This window comes from Brachyhypopomus gauderio, chromosome 20 (assembly GCF_052324685.1).
Source record: "Brachyhypopomus gauderio isolate BG-103 chromosome 20, BGAUD_0.2, whole genome shotgun sequence".
Lineage (NCBI taxonomy): Eukaryota > Metazoa > Chordata > Actinopteri > Gymnotiformes > Hypopomidae > Brachyhypopomus > Brachyhypopomus gauderio.
The window spans coordinates 5,619,690-5,645,490 of NC_135230.1; the positions used below are offsets into that span (position 1 = coordinate 5,619,690).

At 41.2% G+C, this 25,801-nt stretch overlaps 1 protein-coding gene across 1 annotated transcript; it reads right to left on the reverse strand.

The window, feature by feature from the left end:
* Positions 1 to 315: 315 nt before the first annotated feature.
* On the reverse strand, positions 316 to 19,745 carry LOC143484643 (uncharacterized). The gene is made up of 9 exons (XM_076983496.1): positions 19,686 to 19,745; positions 13,568 to 13,657; positions 9,268 to 9,433; positions 7,222 to 7,395; positions 6,487 to 6,660; positions 3,405 to 3,578; positions 2,528 to 2,701; positions 1,546 to 1,592; positions 316 to 1,453 (listed from the first exon to the last, which is right to left on the reverse strand). Exons 2-9 carry the CDS (start codon positions 13,599 to 13,601, stop codon positions 1,398 to 1,400), a joined length of 999 nt encoding a protein of 332 aa, XP_076839611.1. The 5' UTR covers positions 13,602 to 13,657; positions 19,686 to 19,745; the 3' UTR covers positions 316 to 1,397.
* Positions 19,746 to 25,801: the final 6,056 nt, after the last annotated feature.

Below are 25,801 nucleotides of genomic sequence, written 5' to 3' on the forward strand. Positions count from 1 at the left end.
AGTGCTTCACAAAGTGAAAGAGTCAGTTCAAACAAACTTTCAAGAAGATCTTCAAGTTAAAACCTCGCAAGACGAAAAAACTGAAGTATGTAGGTCTTTTGTTTGATGTCTTAGTCATGTAATCTTAATTTGTTCTAACTTCTCTAGTCATTTGAAAATCATCTTTTCTTTCACCTTGGTAAAACCCTTTGCGCAGATACAACTATAAGGATTGTTTTTAAGGTTTTGGATTCCAACAGTTTAACACTAGATATCTCAAGTTATACAAATAGTACAATAATCATTGAAATTGAAGTAGACACCTGGGCCAACACAATCATTCACATTTATCTTTATTTAGATTCATTTAGATTCCATTAGAGCTCATCTAAGTTAAAGAAAATGTAAAGAAAAACAGACAGTGCCATGTATTTTGGAGGGTTATAATGTGTTTGTGGATGCTGGAGATACATTTTCAATAATGCTCTACATTTTCTGATTCACCAGAAAAATGACAAAGTAAACAATTTTGAGCATATATATGAAGGTATTCAGTCCTTCGTAGCTCTTGCTAGCAACCATTGCATGTCCACTCTCAGCTTACAGTTCAGCATTCTACCCAAATGACATAAACTTCAGCCAAACTAAGCCTTTTCTTTTCTAAGATGTCCAAAAGTATAAGCAATCAAAATATCTACTAATAAAATAATCCACAGATGCTTTAGTTTTGCCAAACAGAGTCAAGTGTTATTAACTGCACATAGACAGGCATTCCCTTTAATTCGTCTCAAAGTTAGCTTTGCTTCCGTCCATATGCTGTCTTGGCGTGCCAATCATGAATCATCTGTTTTTGTAGAATTCTTACCCATAACTCTCTGTTTAGTATGATTAGTTCAATATCTTAATCTGTTGATCTATTGGTCCCGTTAAATCTCTTTTGTTATCCTAGTCTGCTCATCTCTTAATCCCGTTAAATCTCTCTCTGTTAGCGTCTTCACCCCTCCTCAAATTTCACTCCCAGAGTTTAATTACTTATGAATGAATCATTCATGAATTAATCATTCATTTAGCAAAGGTTTTAAAATCCATTTTAAAACTTAGAACTTCATAATTCAATACATTTTGGACTTTATTCATTAAATATGGTAGTAAATGGAAGTTAATATATTTTATATCCAAGGTCATTGCACAGATTGAGAACTTCACCCTTCAGTAATGAGACTGATATAATAGTATTTCATCTATTCCCATTATTATATGTCACTATTATAACAGCACCACCTTCACTCCACTCAGCCTCCCAATAACAGCGTCCTGACAAACCTTCAGTACTCAACACCTTCCAGCAGTGATCAGATCTGTCTGGATGATCAGGATTCAACTGCTGCTCCCACACACACGTCACCTTCCTGTTCCCCTCAGACAGATATTGATCTTTGCGTGCTGGATCCAGTCTTCCACAGTTCATACGCATCTGCACACAGAAAGAGAGTTTAGAGGAGAGGACACACACACATATTGTGTGCTGTTATGTGTGTGAGTTTCTATTGAAAACAGTGAACTTGCATTTTCTTAATGCTGATGTGATTCTTTTTTTTCCTGCACGCTCCATTCTAAAGAGGAAAGAAGGAGACACAGAGTAGATTATGACACTGAAGATTTCACACACACACACACACACACACACACACACACACACACACACACACACACACACACACACACACACACACACACACACACACACACACACACACACACACACACACCAGATTGTAACACTGAATATTTATCACTTATACATTTCTCACTACAGATGCACACACATTCTGTAATATGTTGTATGTTAAATTTTGCCATTACTTTGACAAAAGTCAAATCATGAACGTGAATCCAGTCCAGTCTCTTACAGTCAGTCTCCCACATACAGTAATGTGTAACTTTATACTGTTGAGGTTGACATGTGCAGCCTTGTGTGTTTTCATTCACTGTCCTCAAAACTTTAGCCATGAGAAAATGTAGTCAACAGTAGTCAGACAGGAGCCATCTAGCAGTCTGCAGTTAATTTTATTCTGCACGTCCATCTCTTACACAAGCACTTCCTGTCCGTCCCCTAATACGCTCCTCTTTCAACAGGTACCATCTGCTCTCACTACACATTCATCTGTACAAACATCTCCATTTTTCTACATTACACTAATCTCATTACTTTCATTTAACCACACATACACAACTATTCATTCATGTTTAATATAAAGAGGTATGTTCAGACATTTGTTTTAATGTCAAGAGCTGATACACACATGCCCAGTTCAAACTCAACACACACATGCCCAGACAGTTGTGAAATATCATGAATCTTCTTTTAGTGCTCAGCACATGAGGATTATTCTGTTACTTTAAACATTGATGTGTTCTGGCTAACATGCACGCACACGGACACACACGCATGCACACACACACACACACACACACACACACACACACACACACACACACACACACACACACACACACACACACACACACACACACACTATAATGTTACCTGAGTGTGTCCAGTCTACAGTGTGGATCCTCCAGTCTAGCAGAGAGCAGCTTCACTCCTGACTCTCCTGGGTGGTTGTAGGTCAGATCCAGTTCTTTCAGGTGTAAAGGGTTTGAGCTCAGAGCTGAAGCCAGAGAAGAACAACCTTCCTCTGTGACTAGACAACCCGACAATCTGAAGAAAGGAGAGAGAGAGAGAGAGAGAGAGAGAGAGAGAGAGAGATACATTTACAGAGCAGTCTGCATGGAGCAGCTAGAGAAGCTGGGAACTGTAGTGCAAAGCAGGGGCATTTGTAGTCTACTTATTGTACCGGTGCACACAAGCTTGGTAAATGGTAGATAGAATATTTGATTTAACAGTAGACACAACACGTGATTTAACAGTAGATAGAATACTTAATTTAACACACAGGTGGGCATTACTCTGCCATTGATGAAAAAGCATTGCGCATGTGATTCTGTCTTTGCTTCATTATTTCATGTTCCCTAGATAAGACAGGCTGTTAAATGAGTAGTTTACTGTTATATTAGCAATATCCCAAATCATTTTACAAGCTTGTGTATTCAATAAATACAATCTCAATGTCAATTTTATTTCATGTTTAGTAGACAGGAAGTATGGAGAAAATGTACAGAGAAAAAGTATAGAGAAACCTAGCACGCTTTAGCTCAGTACAAGTGATGCATACTTATATGTGTGTGGGAGGTTTATTGAGCATTGTTTACATTATGCCACATAATAAACATATACAAACAATAGTTCTTTAATCTACAAGTCTTCTCTTTAGGAAATAAGCTAATTCCCACTATATCTTATCTAGCTCTAGCTTCTCATTTTTGATACAAGAAGAATCTTTATTGAATATAACAAACCTCACCTGAGAATCTCCAATTTACAGTGTGAATTCATCAGTCCAGCAGAGAGCTTCTCCACTCCTGAATTCTTCAGGTCGTTGTTACTAAGGTCCAGTTCCCTCAGGGGGGAGTTTTCCATTTGTAAAACTGATGCCAGATTTTCACAAGTATTTTCCCCAAGATTACAGAGAGCCAGTCTGCAAGTGAATTCAGAGATTGTAGTATATTAGATACAACAAATATTAAGAAATCCTCTAGTTTTTTTTAACCTCCCAGCCTGAGGGACATGCCCACTCACACATCTCCACACACATCTCCACATGTCCACTCACACATCTCCACACACATCTCCACATGCCCACTCACACATATCCACACACATCTCCACATGCACACTCACACATATCCACACACATCTCCACATGCCCACTCACACATATCCACACACATCTCCACATGCCCACTCACACATGCCCACTCACACATGCCCACTCACACATCTCCACATCTCCAGTTTTTTCCCAAAGGCAATAACAAATATTAACTCAAATTTGCACTAACTTCAACCCTACAGACTCTCCGACACTCACCGTGCAATATTTATTTATATTCCACTGTGCAATATTTATATTTATATTGTATATTCAAGATTGAGTATTTACTGTGTTTTTACTGTGTGTTATTTACTGTGTTTTATTGTGTATTTGCTACTGCACTGGAGGAGTTGCTACAATCTCACTGTACTGTGTATAGTGACAATAAAAGGCATTCTATTCTATTCTATAAGCTCCACCTCTTTGCTCCACCCTTTTTCCCATGTATTCATCATTCACCTGCCTCTTGAAAACAAAGGGGTAAACAGGACCATTTAAGTCTACAGGTCCTTGCTGCAGGTGCTGTGTATTCCAGGCGTCTTGTGCTGAAGTGCCGACAACTCATTTCTAAATAATTTGTGGGATATGTCCAATCTGCATTTCATTGTTCTGTACATATACACATGACACATAAAGGCAATTCATCTGGCCTAGATCACACTTCGAGACTTATATAATCATTCTATGTACAGGTACAAATCCAGTACCTGTTTTCTTCTTAGCATGTAACATTACTACCATCTGTTGGCAAATTTCTAAATACAGTACAAATGTAACTCTTTGCACATGCATGACACATGACTTTATGACATTTATGTCATTGTAACAGGGCAGAGGTTAAAACCACTCAGCAAACAGACACCCTGTACAGACATGCATCACTTTATGCAACATGGAGCATGATTGGCTCACCAACTTGGGGCGTGTTTAGGATAGAATCATCATGGTTGAGCGCCATGCCAGTGATACAGTCATGTCAAGTTATCAGTGCATATAACAAATAGTGGTGCTGCACAAATATGAATGTTCTTATTGAAGAACCGATTAATTAACAGTTTGTAATACCGTTTAATAATATTTTTAGAGATATTTCTGTTCTCAATTTGTCACTTTGATAGTTACAACAGCTCCTGGTTTATGCTCGGAATAATGCGCAAATACAAAGTTAATGATACTGTCTTGGCATTGGCTGCCCACATTTGTTTGGTATGCTATCAGAATTGCAGTGTCACGTCTAGCTCCGCCCTCCACACCAGTCTTGTGTCGTCCTCCCCAGCCCCACCTTGTTTCACAGTTTCCATAGTCCCCTTTTGTCTGCCACGCCCCTTCCTCTGTAACGTGGTGGGCATGGTGACGTAACCACCACGTGAATATACTGAGAGGCGGACCCAAGTGCCGGCTCGGTCTGGCGCAATAAGATGTGAGAATAGTAAGTGTGAAGTTAACGCATACACACACAGTAGCAAAAACACCAACACAAAATGACGTGGAAAAACTCAACGCGCAAAATGAAACTAACCGTGAACACTAGGTAGAAAAAGGAAACAAAAACAATGTGGAAGACTCAACGCGTGAACTGAAACTCAACCGTAGATACTCGGGAGAAAACAGAAACAAAAACGATGTGGAAAACCCACGCATGAAAAGCAAAACTCACCCGTAGCGAGAGGGTGGAAAAAAATAACAAAGGCAACTAAGAAGACGCGGAAAAAACTCGTCACGCAAAACCGAAATAAGAACACCAGGGGAAGAATCTGGCTACAGGCAAAAACGCAGCAACAAAACAAAACCTTCCCAAAATAAATGAATAATGGATAGGAAGAGAAACAGATGGAGGAAAACTTGAGATAGGCCAGGTAGCAGCGCTGGAGATAGAAACTCGAATAAGTGACAGGAGTAGCAAGACATACAAGAGAGAGAGGAAGGTGACGAGACACCTCACAAAACAGCACAACGGCAGAGAAAGCAGAGAAGGGCTGAAATCATGCCGGTATAACCAAAACGAATCAGCAATGGTCTGTCTCCACAAGCTTCCTTAAGAAGCCATGGCAACAGGTGAGAAGGTTCATTGCTGATTGCGTGGATGTAGTCTAGGGCTGACTCGGGTGCCCCTTGTGGAGGTAGATGGTGTGGCATCCAAGCCAGCCCTGACATCCTCAGTGTTTCCACTTTCCCCTCATGTCTGTGTATTTACTTCCCTCTGCCCTGTCTACCAGCGCTGGTCATCCCTGTGAGTTTCCTTTCCTTATGCCTTGGTTTCCTGTGTTATTGCCCATGCCTTATCTCTACTATAACCTGGTTTCTGTTTCATGTTACATCTATTATTTGTTGTACATTTGTAGTCTGCCATGTGTCCGGTTTTGTGCACTCCTCAATGAATAAATAGGGTTTTCTCCTGAAATTTAGTTCACCTGTTATCCAAAGTTTACAGTGGCAACTGATCAGAGTTGTGGGGCTAATGATTTATTAGTGTAATTATTTGAGTAATATCAAATGCTAGCTTATGCTGTGAACCTATACAAAATATCTAAACAATTTATAAATGAGTCCATTTGAATAGCACAAAATATGTCTTGTAGCCAGTGAGAAACAGATGAGCACTGTTTCTGAGGATAGTATGATAGCAAATAACCACACATTTTCAGTTGATGAAGTAACAATAATTAGCCTCTACACAAGACTATTACCACTGTGTGGTAATTAAAACTAAATGAATGCACAGAAAGCTCACCTGAGAATCTCTAGTTTACAGTGTGAACTTTTCAGTCCAACAGAGAGCTGCTCCAATCCTGAATCCTGCAGGTTGTTGTTAGTTAAGTCAAGCTGAATCAGGGAAGAGTTTTCTGTTTGTAGAACTGTTGTGAAATATTCACAAGACTTCACAGTGAGCTTACAGCCAATTAGTCTACAAAGGAGGAATGCACATACCAAGGCATTAATGTCTTTACATTTGAAAGTTTTTTTTATTAAATCATGAGAGCACATGTACCAACGTGACTAGTCAAGACTGACAAACATTTATGTATTTCCCATTTAATTAGTTTGTATTATTATACATCTCTTCAGTGGTAGCTGGAATCCTGAATTGTAAAATGGGATGGCTTTACACATTCAAACCACTGGCAACACACTCCAGGGCTAAGTTATTAAAAATATTCAAAAGCACATTCCATATGTAAAAATGGAAGGGTTGCCAAGTCTAATCATACAGTACAAGTTAAATTCTCTGTTATCACTATATAATCATTATATAATATAATTTTGCAAAGGAAAATTGTAAATTATCCCACAGTGTGTTCACATCATAAAATTTACATTCAAGAATCAATCAAGGAGTTGATATTATTAAATGTTATGCTCATGCTTTCAAGCTTCATAGAATGAAGCCAATGTCCACTCTACTGAAGCTTATATCATTATCTCATCTCATACAAGAAGAATCTATATTGAATATAACAAACCTCACCTGAGTATTTTCACTTTACAGTGTGAACTCCTCAGTCCTTCTGAGAGCTGCTCCACTCCTGAATCCTCCAGGTTATTGTTGTTTAGCTCCAGCAGTTCTAGAGAGGAGTTTTCTTTTTGCAGAGCTGATCTGAGATATTTGCAAGACTCCTTGGTGAGATTACAACCAGTTAGTCTGCAAAGGAGGATTAAATACAATAGCATTCAATGAGAGATATTGGAACCATTGGAAGATGTTGGGCTCATTTTCTTATGTGATTTAATCATGTTTGATCATGTTGTTCTCTGTGGTTCTATAAAACAAATGATCACTTTATTTGTTTTACCTGTTCTATAGTTAATATTGTGCCATACAATTTAGTCATTTGTAATTTTAACCCTCCACTACTTGGATCATTATTGTACTCTGATTTTGTCTAATTGCTTCAGTGTCTTGACCCGTGTGGACTATGTGTCAATCTTCTTTGACTTGTTATATGAATTACATTTACTTTAATGTGTTTGTTTATCTTTGTTTGTTTGTTTATTGTTTTACTTTCAGTTGGGGCGTTGTTGTTGCCTTTGTTACAGCCACTGCTGTTTTTAGGATGTCTGTGGGTGGCTGTTCAAATTTTGTTCGCAGGTTGAAGATGGTGCAATGGCGAGACAAACAACTGGATTGGGGTTCACATAACGTCTCCTTCAAAGCTGTGATTGATCAATGTTGACTAAGGCTGAGGTTCAGCATTGGGTTTAAAAGTTCACCTCAAGATTGTAATGGTGGCCTATAATGCTTATAGGCTTTGACTAAATCAGATTATTTGTGTAACTGTGTAAATTGTATATAACTGTATATAACAGATAGTTTGTTGTTTCCTCTTTTGTTGGAGCTGTAGGGGTGGGTTGCCATTATTTTTGTCGAGAGATGGGAGGATAATTAGTATTTTGTTTTTTTGTAAGGAGACTTCGTTTAAGAGGCACCACAAGTTGGTGTCCCAGGCCAATGAACAATTTTTTCAGGGCTGTAACACATTTTTGCATAATTTATAAATAAATAGATGTAAATCAATAATTTATACTGTAAATGTACACTTATAAATACTATTTATGCTAATGTTTTTAGATCCAGACATCACTTGCCCTTTACAAACTGATAAATGGTGGAATGTAAAATTTGAAACTTGGCACCATCAAGTAAAGAACACAACAAGTTCTGGTCAACTGGCTGTTGGAATTAACTGAAAAAGTATTATCAGCCTTTAGGTACATGTATAGAATAGGTGTATCCAATAAACTGGCAACAAATAAAATGTAAAGTTTGGGACATAATGCGTAAACAGGAAGGGGGCAGTACTGTCCCCTGTGGGACACCCACACTTCTCACTCAGCTGTGCTCTACTAGTCTGTAACAGTCAAATATCCAGAAGAAGATGGATGTGTCAACATATATTAACAGCTTTACCAACACAGGCTGTGTGGTCCTGAGTGCACTACAGAAGGACAGAATTCTGATAATGCTGCATAAGTGACCAAATATGAGTAGTTTCTGTTCAACAGAGAGATAATTTAATCCAGTGAAGGTCAGCAATGTAATCAATAAGTAAGGAGTGTGGAGGGAGAATAAACACGTTTAACAACGAGGACTCAGTATTGTTGATGTGAATCACCACTCTTACACAATAACTCTGAGGGTGTTCATGGGTAATACAGTAGTCTGATGCTGTTTATGGGTAATATTGTAATGTAATGAGTGAGTCATGCAGTAACTGAAAAAGGAAAAACAAGAAAAAATAATAATCTAATAATCTTTATTTGTATAGCACCTTTCATACATACATGCAACTCAAAGTGCTTTACATAATAAAACATTAAAAGGAAGCAAAGATAAGAAAAAACATGAACAAAATTAAAGATAAAAAGGAAACAAACATAATAAAATAATGTAATAAAATGACAAATTTTTTAAATAATAGACAAAATAACGTACTAAAGAAAATAAGATGGAAAACTATTAAATGTATTTCTAGAGAACTGAGAGCATTAGTCTTTCATGTTATGGATGACTCACATAGCATTTCTACAGTTGGTGACAGCTGGGATGAGTCTCCTATAACCCTCCTCTGATGTGTTGTATTTATTCAGGTTCCACTCATTCCTCACATACGGTGAGTGGAGACGCAGGTAGGATACAGCTGAACACTGTGCAGGAGAAAGCTGCTTCTCTGAGAATGTAACTGGAATGAGAACAAACCAGTGATTGACAGGCTGACAGATACTGATATCACCCAGTGACTGACTGGTTCACACATACTAATATCACCCAGTGACTGACTGGTTCACACATACTGATATCACCCAGAGACTGATTCACAGATACTGATATCACCCAGGGACTGGTTCACACATACTGATATCACCCAGTGACTGACTGGTTCACACATACTGATATCACCCAGTGACTGATTGGTTCACACATACTGATATCACCCAGTGACTGATACACAGATACTGATATCACCCAGGGACTGGTTCACAAATACTGATATCACCCAGTGACTGAAACACAGATACTGATATCACCCAGTGACTGACTGGCTCACAGTGAAGAGTGGTTAAATGTAACTAGTGTTTAAGTGCTATCACACTTTTATGAATGCTTATTAGCTCTGAACTTTTTGAGGCCTTTAGTTTGTCACTATAATAAATGTTAAATGATAAATGTGCCATATTTTGTCAATTGTGATTTTTCACCGCAATTGAAATTTGTCCTCCGCTTTTTACCCATCTGTGCAGTTAGCACACAAACACACACACACACACACACACACACTAGTGATTATACTAGGGGGCTGTGGTGCACACGTGCCCAGAGCAGTGGGCAGCCCTAGCCCGGTGTCAGGGGAGCAGTTGGGGTTAGGTGCCTTGCTCAAGGGCACCTCAGTCATGGCCCCAGGCCTGAGAATCGAACCCACGACCCTCCGGTTCCCTACCACATGACCATGACTGCTCCAGTAACAGAGGTGGAAAGAGTACTGAAAAATTGTAATTGAGTAAAAGTATCATTACTTTGCCTAAAATCTACTCAGAGTAAAAGTAAAATTACCCATCTCAAAATTTACTCGAGTAAAAGTACAAAATTACTTCATTTAAAATGTAATTTGAGTAAAAGTTACTTAGTTACTTTCAGTTATTTAATGCATGGATGAATCATGAACCAAATTCAGCACAAGTTGTTTTAATCGATTTCAAAATGTAATTAAGTGCACATCCACACTTGCAAAAAGATCAGCTGGGCTCAGGAACTTACTTCCTCACAGCACAAGGACAGTCACAACCTGTACCATAAAGTGCAAACAATTTTCAGTCCTATTATCCAACGGACAACACTATGATAAGAATAAAGAAATTTTAATTACAAATTATTCAAAAAACAAAATGCACACAAAATTAAGTGCCCACAAGATGCCACAAATCAAACTAATATGCAACAGGATTCCACTACTCACAATAAAATGCCCACAGGATCCCACATCAAAAATTTAAAAATGCTCATAGGATCCCACAATTTAAAAGTAAGTGCTCACAGGATCCAACTATTCAAAATACAGTGCCCACCGGATCCCACTATTCACAATAAAATGCCCACAGGTTGCCACAACTCAAAATAAAATATAAAATGACCACAGGATCCCACATCTCAAAATAAAACAAAATGCGCACAGGATTCCACTATTTAAAACGCTCACAGGATCCAACTATTCAAAATACAGTGCCCACAGGATTCCACTTTTCACAATAAAATGTCCACAGGATCCCACAGAACCTGATAGATAGAAGATTTAAAGATAGAACAATCTCATCCTTTTGGAAAAAAAAGTGCACCAGATTCCGACCTGATTATGAGACAATGGAAAGGGTGCACGCAAGGCAAGGCCATGCAATTGGCCTTCAGTTCTGGGACTCAGAAGTTTTTTATTTTTTACCATCAATATTTTTTTACTCAGTAATATGAGGGCGTTCAAATGTAGTGAAGTAAAACTACTTGGGTCAAAATGTACTCAAGTAAAAGTAAAAATTACATATTTCAAAAACTACTCAGAAAATTACAAATTACTCATAAAAAGTACTCAATTACAGTAATGTGAGTAAATGTAATTAGTTACTTTCCACCCCTGCCCAGTAATGGCAGCAGTATTGGACCATTAAAAATGACCATATGGTCATCATACTGTGTGTACCCTACTGTCATGGCTGGTACATATCTGTAGGTTATAAATATGTTAAATTAAATTAAATCATAAGAAAATAGTTCGCCCTAAGTTTTTAACTAATATTCAAACTTCACATCCAATTATTACCACCTATATGACAAATCTGAAAATTGGATTAATCAATATTCGATCGCTCAACTCTAAAGCAGTTTTTGTGAATGAACTTATAACTGACCAGAAAATTGATATTCTATGTCTAACTGAAACGTGGATTCAATCTGGTGATTATTTATCTCTAAACGAAGCCACTTCTGACGTCACTTTTAATAAACACGTATATTGCGAAATAGCGCACGATAAACATACAGACTTTCAACACAACGTGCAGACTTAGACAACGACGAGCACAGGACACTGCGCGAGCGCACATTAAATAGACAAACCACATTAGCCCCACGTGATTACGATACAAGCCACAGGTGAGACGTATTATCACAGGACATAACCACCACCACGGAGTTCCACAGACGCAGACGATACACGTGGACAACGTAAATACACGCCCAAAAGGGAGGACAGTGATTGTTTAGAAATTAATCAGAAATAGATATCTAGATATAAATTCATTTGAGATGCTGTCTGTTAATGTAATTAGTCCATCCGTAAATAAAAGTGCATTTTCCCTGACAAATGTATATAGACCACCAGGGCCTTACTCAGATTTCTTAAATGATTTCACCGATTTTGCAGCAAATTTAGCAGTATGTAGTGACAAAATAATAATGGTAGGAGACTTTAACATACATTTTGATAATGCGGAGGATCCACTGACAAGGGCTTTTACTTCTATATTGAACTCTGTCGGCATTATACAAAACGTAGTAGGATCTACACATTATCAAAATCATACCCTAGATCAGGCGTACTCAACTAAATTTGTCCGCGGTCCAATTTTGGCAGATACCTGTGCCCTGAGGTCCGGTGCGGCGGGGGTGACGAACGTAAGTTGTTGACCGGGGGGGGGGGGGGGGGGGGGGGGACGGTGCGCGAACGGTGGAGGCGTTTATACTTTCGCGAGCGTCACTGCAGTGTTCTCCGAAACGATAGGCGTTTTGTCCGAAACGATATGTGGTAGAAACACCCCTCAAAACAGGGGAGTGAACATTTACCTGACCAATTTTAATGTTGCTATATGTTTCAGGTTTGAAAAGTGCTGGAATTTAGGTTAAAGTACTTTAAAATGCTTGAAATTGTAACTACTTGGTTTCACAACAAATAGCTGTCTGACTGAATAGTTCTCTTGTATTAGGTTAACAAATACGAGCCTCTTGTAATTCCAGGACGAAACATGAGAGAACGTGAAGACGTGAAGATTGGGCCTTTTTTAAATAAACAACCATTAAATAATGTGATAAAAAGCGAATTATTTCGAGTATATGTATAAATATTTAACTTAATTATGTTTAACATGCTGGGAAATATTGAAATGGACCTTGAAAGTGACGTACAAGTGCTTTAATTCCACCTTATAAATGTGTATGAACCCTGAAAACGTGACTTTGTTCATTGCGCTGTAGCGCGGCGCGAAGTTACAAAATTCGAGAGGTGCACAACTATAAAAAAATAAAATTTGATTGATTGATTGATAGCGTACTATCATGGCTGGTACATTTCTATTGGTTATAAATATGTAGCCTACTGTCAGGTTTGTGCATGCAATACATATGGAACACCACTAGAGGTCCTCATTCCCATAGTTCAAACCCTCTCCTAATAAGCCATCATCACTTAGATTACTTCTCCTTTAATCTCTCTCACTCACACACCCATGCCCACTTCTGAAGGCTTTCCAGTGTCTGTGGTGTGTACCTGTACATTTCAGTGTTTTTTAACCATCTAACCTTGATTGTTGTTATTTTATACACATATATTCATCATATGTTAGTGTTTTTAAACATAAATTATGTTTTTGGATCTAGATCACATGTAGCTTTTTAAGTGGCCGTGTCTGAATGTTTAACATGTTGAAGCATAAAGTCACAATGAAGACATAAAGCTACACCACATTATCATTCCCACTGTATGCTTTCCCATTTATGTGTACATGCACAATAGAATATAATGGAAGCTACTCTTGATAATTCATAAAAATTGTACCTTTCCAGGTGAACGCTGCAAATGCAAATAACATCACTCCAAAGACTGAGATGCAGATGACCGCGATCTTCCAGGCATTAAAACCTTTTCCTGAAATACAAACCAGAAAAACATTTACTGCAGACCAAATACCAAATATTCACTCGCAATATTTATAGGCCTAAGAAAAACACTACAAATAAACAAACATGTAAACATTATATAAAAAATGAATTTATTTAAATTCTAAATAATTTAACAATGATAATAAGAACAAACATGTATTGTGATGAGATAGAAATGTACAGAAACTCACAGGTAACACCTGAAGTTAAAACTTTACACATAATAGAACAGACAAGAGAACTATAATGGGACAGAACCAGCAGGTGGTGAGGGTAGCGATGGCACATCTTTAATGCCCACTAAAAAGAACACAAAGCATCCAAAGAACCCAACAGCGCTACAGTCGCTAAATCGATGCGCTATCAGCGCTACAGTAACATCTTGACACTTTAAAGTCCGTAACTCAGAAACACTCTAATGTAGAGGAACACTCAGAGGCGTCCAGAGTGTTTGTAGGCTCGGAGTGGCTGTTCAGGTGTTGCAGTGAGAGTCCAGGCATGATGGACAGGCAGGAGTGGAGCCATGTGTGACACCGACCCACCATGACATGAATGTTAAACACGCAAGGACCAAAACCAGAGCAAACACAACATAAACAAGAGGACAACGTTAGTTTAGGAGGCAATAGAAAATGAAACAAACATTGAATCCAAAAAGATGTAATCCAAAAAACTGTGTAGAAAAGTTAGAACCAGAGAACCACCAGAGCAGAATGAACTCTTTGTATGTATATACAGTACATAGTAGAAATATTTAAACAATGGGAATAATGCAGAATAGGTGGCAATAATCAGTACTTTAGAAATATGAATTACATATGAGTTACTGGATTGGTGTAGTTAGGTGACTGACTTCGGCATACTGGGAAGTGGAGTTCGAATAGGCAGGACTCTATTAATCAAAGTAGTAGTATTTTTATTGTACACGAATACTCCCATACTAGTTTGTCGTAAAAATACAGTACATTAAGTAGTCGAGACAAACTGATATTTAGGTAGCTCTTACCTTTCACCTGAACAAAAATAGTGATGTCATCATACCAGGCCCCTGATTTAATTAAACACTTGTAAACTCCCTCATCAGAAGGTTGGACTGCTGAGAGTTCCTGGGAGGTGTTGCCTTTCTGTAGCTTTTCTTTAAACAGGCCTGTCCTCCCTCTGTAGGACTTTATCTGTGCATCTGTCTTCTTTCTGTCTTCATAATCTACATGTAGATACACTAGTTTATCTGTCAGTTACAGTCTGGACCACTCCACTGTCATGTTCACAGCACTGATGTTGGGTTGGAAAGAACAGGGCAGAACCAGGTCTTTAACAACAAGAAGAGCAGCTACAGAAAAGAAAAGGAAAAGACCTACTACTCCAACCAGGACTGGAGGAACCAAACATACTAGGAAAATACTAGCGTAAAACACACAAGACTACAACTGCCTGGGGAAAGTACAGCTAGGGTAAAACACACAAAACTACAACTGCCTGGGGAAAATACAGCTAGGATAAAACACACAAGACTACAACTGCCTGGAGAAAATACAGCTAGGGTAAAACACACAAGACTACAACTGCCTGGGGAAAATACAGCTAGGGTAAAACACACAAGACTACAACTGCCTGGGGAAAAGAACTACAGAAAAGACAAATGATTCAATTGTACTGGATAACTGTAGAGCTGCAGTCTGCTAATATAATTGTTTTTTTAAGAAATATGTATTTCTTAAATACAACACAGGGGTAACAGCAAGTCCAATATGTGAAAGACTGTTCAGCATAGGAAAAGATATTTTCAGACCAAAGAGAAACGGCCTTTGTGATGTCATTTTGAAATGTGCCGTGTGAACAAACACCTCTTGTTAGAACAATAAGGACCCAGCCATGCACCGTTACCCCCTCCCCCTCCTCCCAGCACTAAGACATGCATTTGAGGACTTTGATTCTCATTTCCGCTTGGACCAGTTCATTTGCTATTGTCCCAGTGATCAGTCTCTGAGTCATGCTGTATAATCATGGTGTTAGATGTAGTTATTATGGTTTCTGTAAACACAGTTTATCGTGGTTATTAAACATGGAGTTCATTTGTAACTGAGTGGCCCTGAGTGTAATGCCGCAGGTGTCGTGGAGCAATAAGAAGAGCGAGATTAATAAAGGACATTCAATAATATTCCATACTCAGGGTCATATAGGCAGGCAGTGGGCAAATCAGAAAGGGAATCCGAAACATGAACATTTATTTATGTGTCAATGCTTCACGTAATGCAATGTCTACACTGAGTTAGACCATGGGCTCTTATGTTGTAAATGTTTTAACCAGTGTATCTGACTGTCATTTTGCATTTATCTGGTATTAGGTTGGTACTAGACCTGGACTAAAGCATCCGCCAACTCCTGGACAGTCTGTGGTGCAACGTGACGTTGGTGGATGGAGCGAGACATGATGTCCCAGATGTGCTCAATCGGATTGAGGTCTGGGGAACGGGCGGGCCAGTCCATAGCTTCAATGCCTTCATCTTGCAGGAACTGCTGACACACTCCAGCCACATGAGGTCTAGCATTGTCCTGCATTAGGAGGAACCCAGGGCCAACCGCACCAGCATATGGTCTCACAAGGGGTCTGAGGATCTCATCTCGGTACCTAATGGCAGTCAGGCTACCTCTGGTGAGCACATGGAGGGCTGTGCGGCCACCCCACACCAGAAATGCCACCCCACACCATTACTGACCCACTGACTAAACAAGAGGACAACGTTAGTTTAGGAGGCAATAGAAAATGAAACAAACATTGAATCCAAAAAGATGTAATCCAAAAAACTGTGTAGAAAAGTTAGAACCAGAGAACCACCAGAGCAGAATGAACTCTTTGTATGTATATACAGTACATAGTAGAAATATTTAAACAATGGGAATAATGCAGAATAGGTGGCAATAATCAGTACTTTAGAAATATGAATTACATATGAGTTACTGGAATGGTGGAGTTAGGTGACTGACCGGCATACTGGGAAGTGGAGTTCGAATAGGCAGGACTCTATTAATCAAAGTAGTAGTATTTTTATTGTACACGAATACTCCCATACTAGTTTGTCATAAAAATACAGTACATTAAGTAGTCGAGACAGACTGCTATTGAGGTAGCTCTTACCTTTCACCTGAACAAAAATAGTGATGTCATCATACTAGGCCCCTGATTTAATTAAACACTTGTAAACTCCCTCATCAGAAGGTTGGACTGCTGAGAGTTCCTGGGAGGTGTTGCCTTTCTGTAGCTTTTCTTTAAACAGGCCTGTCCTCCCTCTGTAGGACTTTATCTGTGCATCTGTCTTCTTTCTGTCTTCATAATCTACATGTAGATACACTAGTTTGTCTGTCAGATACAGTCTGGACCACTCCACTGTCATGTTCACAGCACTGATGTTGGGTTGGAAAGAACAGGGCAGAACCAGGTCTTTAACAACAAGAAGAGCAGCTACAGAAAAGAAAAGGAAAAGACCTACTACTCCAACCAGGACAGGAGGAACCAAACATACTAGGAAAATACTAGCGTAAAACACACAAGACTACAACTGCCTGGGGAAAATACAGCTAGGGTAAAACACACAAGACTACAACTGCCTGGGGAAAATACAGCTAGGGTAAAACACACAAGACTACAACTGCCTGGGGAAAATACAGCTAGGGTAAAACACACAAGACTACAACTGCCTGGGGAAAAGAACCACAGAAAAGACAAATGATTCAATTGTACTGGATAAATGTAGAGTTGCAGTCTGCTAATATAATTGTTTTTTTAAGAAATATGTATTTCTTAAATACAACACAGGGGTAACAGCAAGTCCAATATGTGAAAGACTGTTCAGCATAGGAAAAGATATTTTCAGACCAAAGAGAAACGGCCTTTGTGATGTCATTTTGAAATGTGCCGTGTGAACAAACACCTCTTGTTAGAACAATAAGGACCCAGCCATGCACCGATACCCCCTCCCCCTCCTCCCAGCACTAAGACATGCATTTGAGGACTTTGATTCTCATTTCCGCTTGGACCAGTTCATTTGCTATTGTCCCAGTGATCAGTCTCTGAGTCATGCTGTATAATCATGGTGTTAGATGTAGTTATTATGGTTTCTGTAAACACAGTTTATCGTGGTTATTAAACATGGAGTTCATTTGTAACTGAGTGGCCCTGAGTGTAATGCCGCAGGTGTCGTGGAGCAATAAGAAGAGCGAGATTAATAAAGGACATTCAATAATATTCTATACTCAGGGTCATATAGGCAGGCAGTGGGCAAATCAGAAAGGGAATCCGAAACATGAACATTTATTTATGTGTCAATGCTTCACGTAATGCAATGTCTACACTGAGTTAGACCATGGGCTCTTATGTTGTAAATGTTTTAACCAGTGTATCTGACTGTCATTTTGCATTTATCTGGTATTAGGTTGGTACTAGACCTGGACTAAAGCATCCGCCAACTCCTGGACAGTCTGTGGTGCAACGTGACGTTGGTGGATGGAGCGAGACATGATGTCCCAGATGTGCTCAATCGGATTGAGGTCTGGGGAACGGGCGGGCCAGTCCATAGCTTCAATGCCTTCATCTTGCAGGAACTGCTGACACACTCCAGCCACATGAGGTCTAGCATTGTCCTGCATTAGGAGGAACCCAGGGCCAACCGCACCAGCATATGGTCTCACAAGGGGTCTGAGGATCTCATCTCGGTGCCTAATGGCAGTCAGGCTACCTCTGGTGAGCACATGGAGGGCTGTGCGGCCACCCCACACCAGAAATGCCACCCCACACCATTACTGACCCACTGCCAAACCGGTCATGCTGAAGAATGTTGCAGGCAGCAGATCGCTCTCCATGGCGTCTCCAGACTCTGTCACGTCTGTCACATGTGCTCAGTGTGAACTTGCTTTCATCTGTGAAGACCACAAGGCGCCAGTGGCGAATCCTGGTGTTCTCTGGCAAATGCCAAGCGTCCTGCACGGTGTTGGGCTGTGAGCACAACCCCCATCTGTGGACGTCGGGCCCTCATACCATCCTGATGGAGTCGGTTTCTAACCGTTTGTGCAGACACATGCACATTTGTGGCCTGCTGGAGGTCATTTTGCAGGGCTCTGGCTGTGCTCCCCCTGTTTCTTCTTGCACAAAGGCGGAGGTAGCGGTCCTGCTGCTGGGTTGTTGCCCTCCTACGGCCTCTTCCACGTCTCCTGGTGTACTGGCCTGTCTCCTGGTAGCGCCTCCAGCCTCTGGACACTACGCTGACAAACACAGCAAACCTTCTTGCCACAGCTCGCATTGATGTGCCATCCTGGATGAGCTGCACTACCTGAGCCACTTGTGTGGGTTGTAGAGTCCGTCTCATGCTACCACGAGTGTGAAAGGACCACCAACATTCAAAAGTGACCAAAACATCAGCCAGAAAGCATAGGTACTCAGAAGTGGTCTGTGGTCCCCACCTGCAGAACCACTCCTTTATAGGGGGGTCTTGCTAATTGCCTCTCATTTCTACCTGTTGTCTATTCCATTTGCACAACAGCAGGTGAAATTGATTCACAATCAGTGTTGCTTCCTAACTGAAGAGGGGTGGGTTTCCCGAAACGTTCTTAGTGCTAAGTACTTTGAAACGTACGAGGTTAAGAAGTACTTAGCGCTAAGAACGTTTCGGGAAACTCACCCCAGGTTGGTTTCACATATATATATCAGTTGGTGAACTCCCTGATCGGCCACGCCCACCTGAGGGACAAACAGAAGGACTGAACAGACATGAATACTGCTGCTGCTGATGGAGGCGGCTTACATACCATAACAGCAACATTATAATTCAAGCATAATCAGGAATTTCAAGCACCCATACAAATCCTGTAAATAGTGCAGTGTTTTTGCACATTTCACAACAAATGTGCATGAACTGAAATTAAGCTGTAGTTAGCATATAAAGATACGCCACATGAGATTAATATTATTTTCATACAATATTATCATAACAATAAGAACAATAAGGAAAAGAGATTCTCACCTTCAAGTGTGACTCGAAAAGTGATGTCATCATACCAGGACTCAAATTTAATTAAACAATTGTAAATTCCCTCATCAGAAGGTTGGACTGCCGAGAGTTTCAGTGAGGTGTTGCCTTTCTGTAGCTTTTCTTTAAACAGTCCTGTCCTCCCTCTGTAAGACTTTATCTGTTCTTCATTTCTGTCTTTGTAATCTTCATACAGATGCACTAGTTTGTCTTCTTTAGTTAGATCTGGTCTGCTCCACTCCACTCTCATATCTTCAGCACTGAAGCTGGGTTGTAGAGAACAGGGCAGAACCAGGTCTTCACCAGCTACAGCAACAACAGGATCAGCTGGACCAACTAAATTTAACGTATGCCGTGCTATAAGAAAAACAAAATCGATTAAACGTTTGCATACATTTCTCTTTCCCCCATTTTCCCCATTGTTCTCCCAGTGAGTCAGATCTGTTCCATATTGCACCACAGCAGATCTCCAGTACATCTGGACACACTACAGCTGAGGACCTATACATTGTCAGGTCAGTGTAGCAGACTATACATCTGATGTTGCTGTGGTGACACCTGAATTGTTGGTGTCACTGATAGACCAGCTGATACACACAACTGCAGTGCTGCTATAACCCAGTTCCCACAATGTTGTGTCCACTATGATTTCAAACACAGGCAAATACACCTGGTTCAAACCCAGCCTTCATCTCACATGAAAACAGATGATCACAATGCAACTGATGATGATGATGATGATGATGTAACAGGATACATCCCCTCACTGAGATCAGCCACACAGCTGAATGAAGTGGACAAAGAGAAATGGCCTTTGTGATGTCACTTTGAAAAGCTTCTCTTGTGCCGTGTAAACAAACACCTCTTGTTAGAACAATAAGGGCCCAGCCAGTCACCATTACCCAACACTTGCCCAACACTGCTTAAATGTAATACAAGCAAACTATTCAGTCAGATAACTATTTATTGTGAAACTAAATACAGTTACTATTTCAGGCATTTTGAAGTACTTTAGCCAAAACCCCAGTACTTTTCAAATTTGGAAAATGCAACATTTAATTTCAAGTATATTCAAGGATTTGTGAGTTTCAGAGGTGTTGCTTTTCTGTAGCTCTTTTTTACACAGGCCTGTCCTCCCTCTGTAAGACTTTATCTGATATTCATTTCTTTCTTTATGACCTTCATAGAGATACACAAGTCTGTCCGCTTGAGGCAGATCTGGTCTGAGCCACTCCACTGTCATGTTCTCCGCACTCGTGCTGGGTTGTAGAGAACAGGGGTGGGTTTCCCGAAACGTTCGTAACTCTAAGTACTTCGTAACCTCGTACTTACGAATATTCCTAAATTTACGAGTGTTTCCCGAAACTCTTCAGAACTTACGTTGTACTTATAGTCGTTCGTAACTTAAGAATCTCCGGACCCATTCGTAACTCACTAAGTACTTCTTAACTCCAAGCTCTCGCGCAGTTCTACCTCAAAAAGGATAGAGGAGCTAATTTCACTCGCACTTGTTTTAAGCACGGCATTACAACATTTGCATGTAGTTCGCCTGAATGCAGAATTTTGCCCTTAGCTCCACAATGCAGTTACTGACCGCCCTCCACCACAGACTGTTCTGCAGACTGTTGGTGATGCCCACTGACTAAGCAAAGCTGACGTATCTAAATGTGTGCATGCTGTTACTAAAGCATTGCTTCGCCATGCAGCAAAAAAAAATTATATATATATATATAAAACGTACAGTGAGTCCAAGAAGTATTTGATCCCTTGCTGATTTTCTTCGTTGGCCCACTAATAAAGACATGATCATTCTATACTTTTAATGGTAGATATATTCTTACATGGAGAGACAGAATATCAAGACAAAAATCCAGAATATAATTTTAAAGAATATATTTTAATTAATTTGTATTTCAATTAGGAAAATAAGTATTTGATCCCTCTTGCCAAACACACTCAATACTTAGTGGCAAAGACTTTGTTTGCAAGCACAGCGGTGAGACGTTTGTTGTAGTTAACCACAAGTTTAGCACACACACCAGGGGGAATTTTGGCCCACTCTTCTTTGCAGATCCTCTCTAAATCATGAAGGTTGGTGGGCTGTCGCTTGGCAACTCTGACCTTCAGCTCCCTCCATAGATTTTCGATCGGATTGAGGTCTGGCGACTGGCTGGGCCACTCCATGACCTTAATGTGATGTTTCTTGAGCCAATCCTTTGTTGCCTTTGCTGTATGTTTAGGGTCGTTATCATGTTGGAAGACCCAACCACGGCCCATTTTCAGATCCCTGGCAGAGGGGAGGAGGTTGTCCCTCAGGATTGTGCGTTACATGGCTCCATCCATCTTCCCAGTGATGCGGTGTAGTAGCCCTGTACCCTTGGCAGAGAAACACCCCCAAAACATTATGCTTCCACCTCCATGCTTGACGGTGGGCACAGTGTTCTTGGGGTCATAGGCAGCATTTTTCTTCCTCCACACATGGCGGGTGGAGTTGAGGCCAAAAAGTTCAATTTTGGTCTCGTCTGACCACAAAACCTTCTCCCAATAACTTGGTTCATCTTTCAAATGATCATTGGCATACTTGAGGAGCGCCTCCACATGTGCTCTCTTCAGCAGGGGTACCTTTCGGGCACTGCAGGATGTGAATCCATTGTTGCGCAAAGTGTTGCTAATTGTTTCATTGCAAACTGTGGTCCCAGCTGCCTTCAGGTCATTTGCTAACTCCTGCCGAGTGGTTGCAGGACGATTTCTGACCGTTCTCAGCATCATTGCCACCCCACGAGGCGAAATCTTCTTTGGAGCACCGGGCCGAGGTCTGTTGATTGTCATGTTATACTCTTTAAACTTTCTGATAATTGCACCAATAGTTGTTACTTTCACATCCAACACCTTACTAATCTTTTTATAGCCCATTCCAGCTTTGTGAAGGTCAACAATTCTGACTCTGAGGTCCTGTGACAGCTCTTTGGTTTTACCCATGTTGGAGACTTGAAATCTGTGTGATCTGTGGACAGGTGTTTTTCACACAAGTGATTAGTGAGAACAGGTGGCTTCAGGTCAGGTAACAAGTTGATTGGGAGTGTCTAACTGGTCTGTAAAAGCCAGAACTGCTAATGAATACTAAGGGATCAAATACTTACTTCACTCCATGAAATACAAATCAATTAATTCCTTAGATTTATTTTCTGGATTTTCTTTTTAATATTCTGTCTCTCCATGTAAGAATACATCTACCATTAAAAGTATAGAATGATCATGTCTTTATTAGTGGGCCAACGAAGAAAATCAGCGCAAGGGATCAAATACTTCTTGGACTCACTGTATATATATATATATATATATATATATATATATATATATATATATATATCTATATATATATATATATATATATATATATATATATATATATATATACACATTTCCTAGGACTAGGGATGCATTACATGAAACCAAAATAGGTTTTCATGCAATATTCGTGGAGTTGTTGGTGCAGTGGACGTCACTCTGATCCCCATACACCCTCCCAGCCTTACATCTACTGTAAAGGCTTCTCTGCTTTGAATATACAAGTAGTCAGGGCTGGACTGGGACAAAAAATCGGCCCTGGCATTTTTGGTGTAGACCAGCCCCTCATAATTAGTGGAGCACAACCGACTTGTAATTTATGTATGTGAGGTACGACGTGAAAAAAAAAAAATAAAATACTGGTTAAAGTCATTGGATTCAATCTAAACATTATTATATCACAATCACTTTTATGATTTTATTGAAATGATATCTAATACGTATTTTCTGAATTTCTCAGATATAACAGCTCAATTCTAATTCTTCAGGTTAAAGGTGCTCCCTCCATTAAACAGCTGTAACATGTATTTGTATCTGGCTACAAACAAATCTGCTTTATGAATTCATGCAACGCAAACATGTCTTAAAAGCATTTTACACAATTTTACTCTTATTCAGTGTAGGCATATCTATTACTTTTATATTTTTTTTACACTTACTGTGTCACGTTGTGGGGGGGGGCCTGCCGGTCGCCCCCGTTTACAGCGGCAGATGTCCTGTTTTTGGTCACGTGATGTTCGTCCCTCAGGTGGGCGGGACCCGTGATCCATTTCACCTGAGGGTCGTTTGTTCGTCTATATATGTCTTGTCTTTGTACCAGTTGACTGCTGGTTATTATTTCCTTAATCTGGATCTATGTCACGGGTATTTGGTTTGCGCACATTCTATTAAACCATCCTCTTTCCCTGAGACTTGGCATGATCGCTTCCTTTTTAGTTGCTCACACTGACCGTCACAGAATAACCAGCCACCTTTCGGAAGCCGCCAGTCTCCCTTACTTTCTCTTTCGTTCGTGGTCATGTCTCGTGGTAAGTGTTTGTCTACGTGCTGTGTGTTTGTCGTGTTTTGTCCGAGAGAGTGTTGAGTCTGTCCCCACTCGTCCCGCCGTGTTTAAATGTTGTTTGTGTAAGACCCGTAAAATAACACGGCAGTGACTAGAGCTGGGGACCAGTAGACTCCGCTCTCACCCAGCGAGACCACCGGTACCTCACAGTATGCTCGTCCGTTGTTCGTTATCGTCGGTGTATGTGTGTGTGTGTACGTTGTTTTGTTTTTGTATTATAACGACGCGGATGGGAGCGAGTGTGTGAGTGTGCCGTGGTGTGTGTGTTTCGCTGGTGGTGTTCGTGTGTGTATGTAGACGGGTCCACCGATGCGTGCTGCACGCTAGAACGCGTGCGACGCGAGAGTCTCTCTGCTCCTTTCGCCTCGCTCACCCAATATCCCGTGGTGACCGGAGTGAGCGACTGCGGGCCAGAGAGACGCGTCGCTGTGGGCGTGACGGGCAAGCCGCTCGCGTATAGCTCTCTCTCTCCAAAGATCTACGGATCCCGTTGTGAAAACGGTGAGAGAGAGAGCTGGAGTAGGCGCGTCGCGCTCCACAGAGCGCGCGCATCAGTGGGTCTTGTCCGTTTGTTTGTGTTCTGTCTTTGCGTGTTCGTTTTGTCCTAGAGTGTAGCGTGCTTTGTTTTATGTAATTCCTCTCTTGCACCCCTCTTCACTGTGTGTGGGGAGGGGCCCATTTGAGGTCCCGTGCCACATGGGCATCTTGGGTGCGTGTATGTTATATGTTGTGTATGTGTTTTTTGTTTTGTTGTTCCCCGGAGGGGCCCCCCCTAAATATGTTTTTGGGGGGGAGCTATGGGGTTCCTGAGCCACGACATGTGGCTCAGAAGGCGCTGCTCCAGCGAGAGACTGTCAGGGCAGGCCCCGGCGCTGCCCCGCCCATGTCCACCAGAGGGCGCTCGCGGTCCCCTGTCAGGGCAGGTCCCTCCTCTACGCATGCCATGAACGCCTTCTGGCTCCCAGCAGTCCGAGAAAGGCCATCCAGAAACGGCTGGTAAATTGGGGCCCTCGATCGGAGACCACGTCGACCGGGAACCCATGTGCCCTGACTATGTGCTCTAAGAACAATCGTGCTGTCTCCTGAGTTGACGGTAGCTTGGGCAACGCCACGAACTTGGCTGCTTTAGAAAAACGGTCTACCATAACCAGGATGGTCGTGTTACCTCGTGAGGCCGGCAGACCGGTTATGAAGTCCATGGAGACGTGAGACCATGGACGCGAGGGAACCGGAAGAGGGTGCAAGAGACCCAAGGGTTTGGACCTGGAGGCCTTGCTGCTAGTACACACGGTGCACGCGGCAACGAAGCCCTCGATATCCTTGCCCATGCTGGGCCACCAAAATTTCCTCCGGATGAGTTCGGTGGTCCGCCGAGACCCGGGGTGCATGACTCCGTTCCTTTGGCCCGAGGGAATGTACAGCCGCCCAGGCGGCCCACCCCCGGGGTCGGGCTCAGCCACGAGGGCCCGTTTGACGGCAGCCTCGATGTCCCACTGAATGGGAACCAGGATGTTGGTGGCTGGCAAAACAGTGCCAGGGGTTACAGAACCGGCCTGTGGCTCCCACTGGCGGGACAGAGCATCGGGCTTGGCGTTTTTGGACCCGGGGCGGTAGGACAGGATGAAATCGAACCTGCTAAAAAACAGGGCCCATCTAGCCTGTCTGGGGTTTAGGCGTTTGGCCTGTTGGAGGTAGGCCA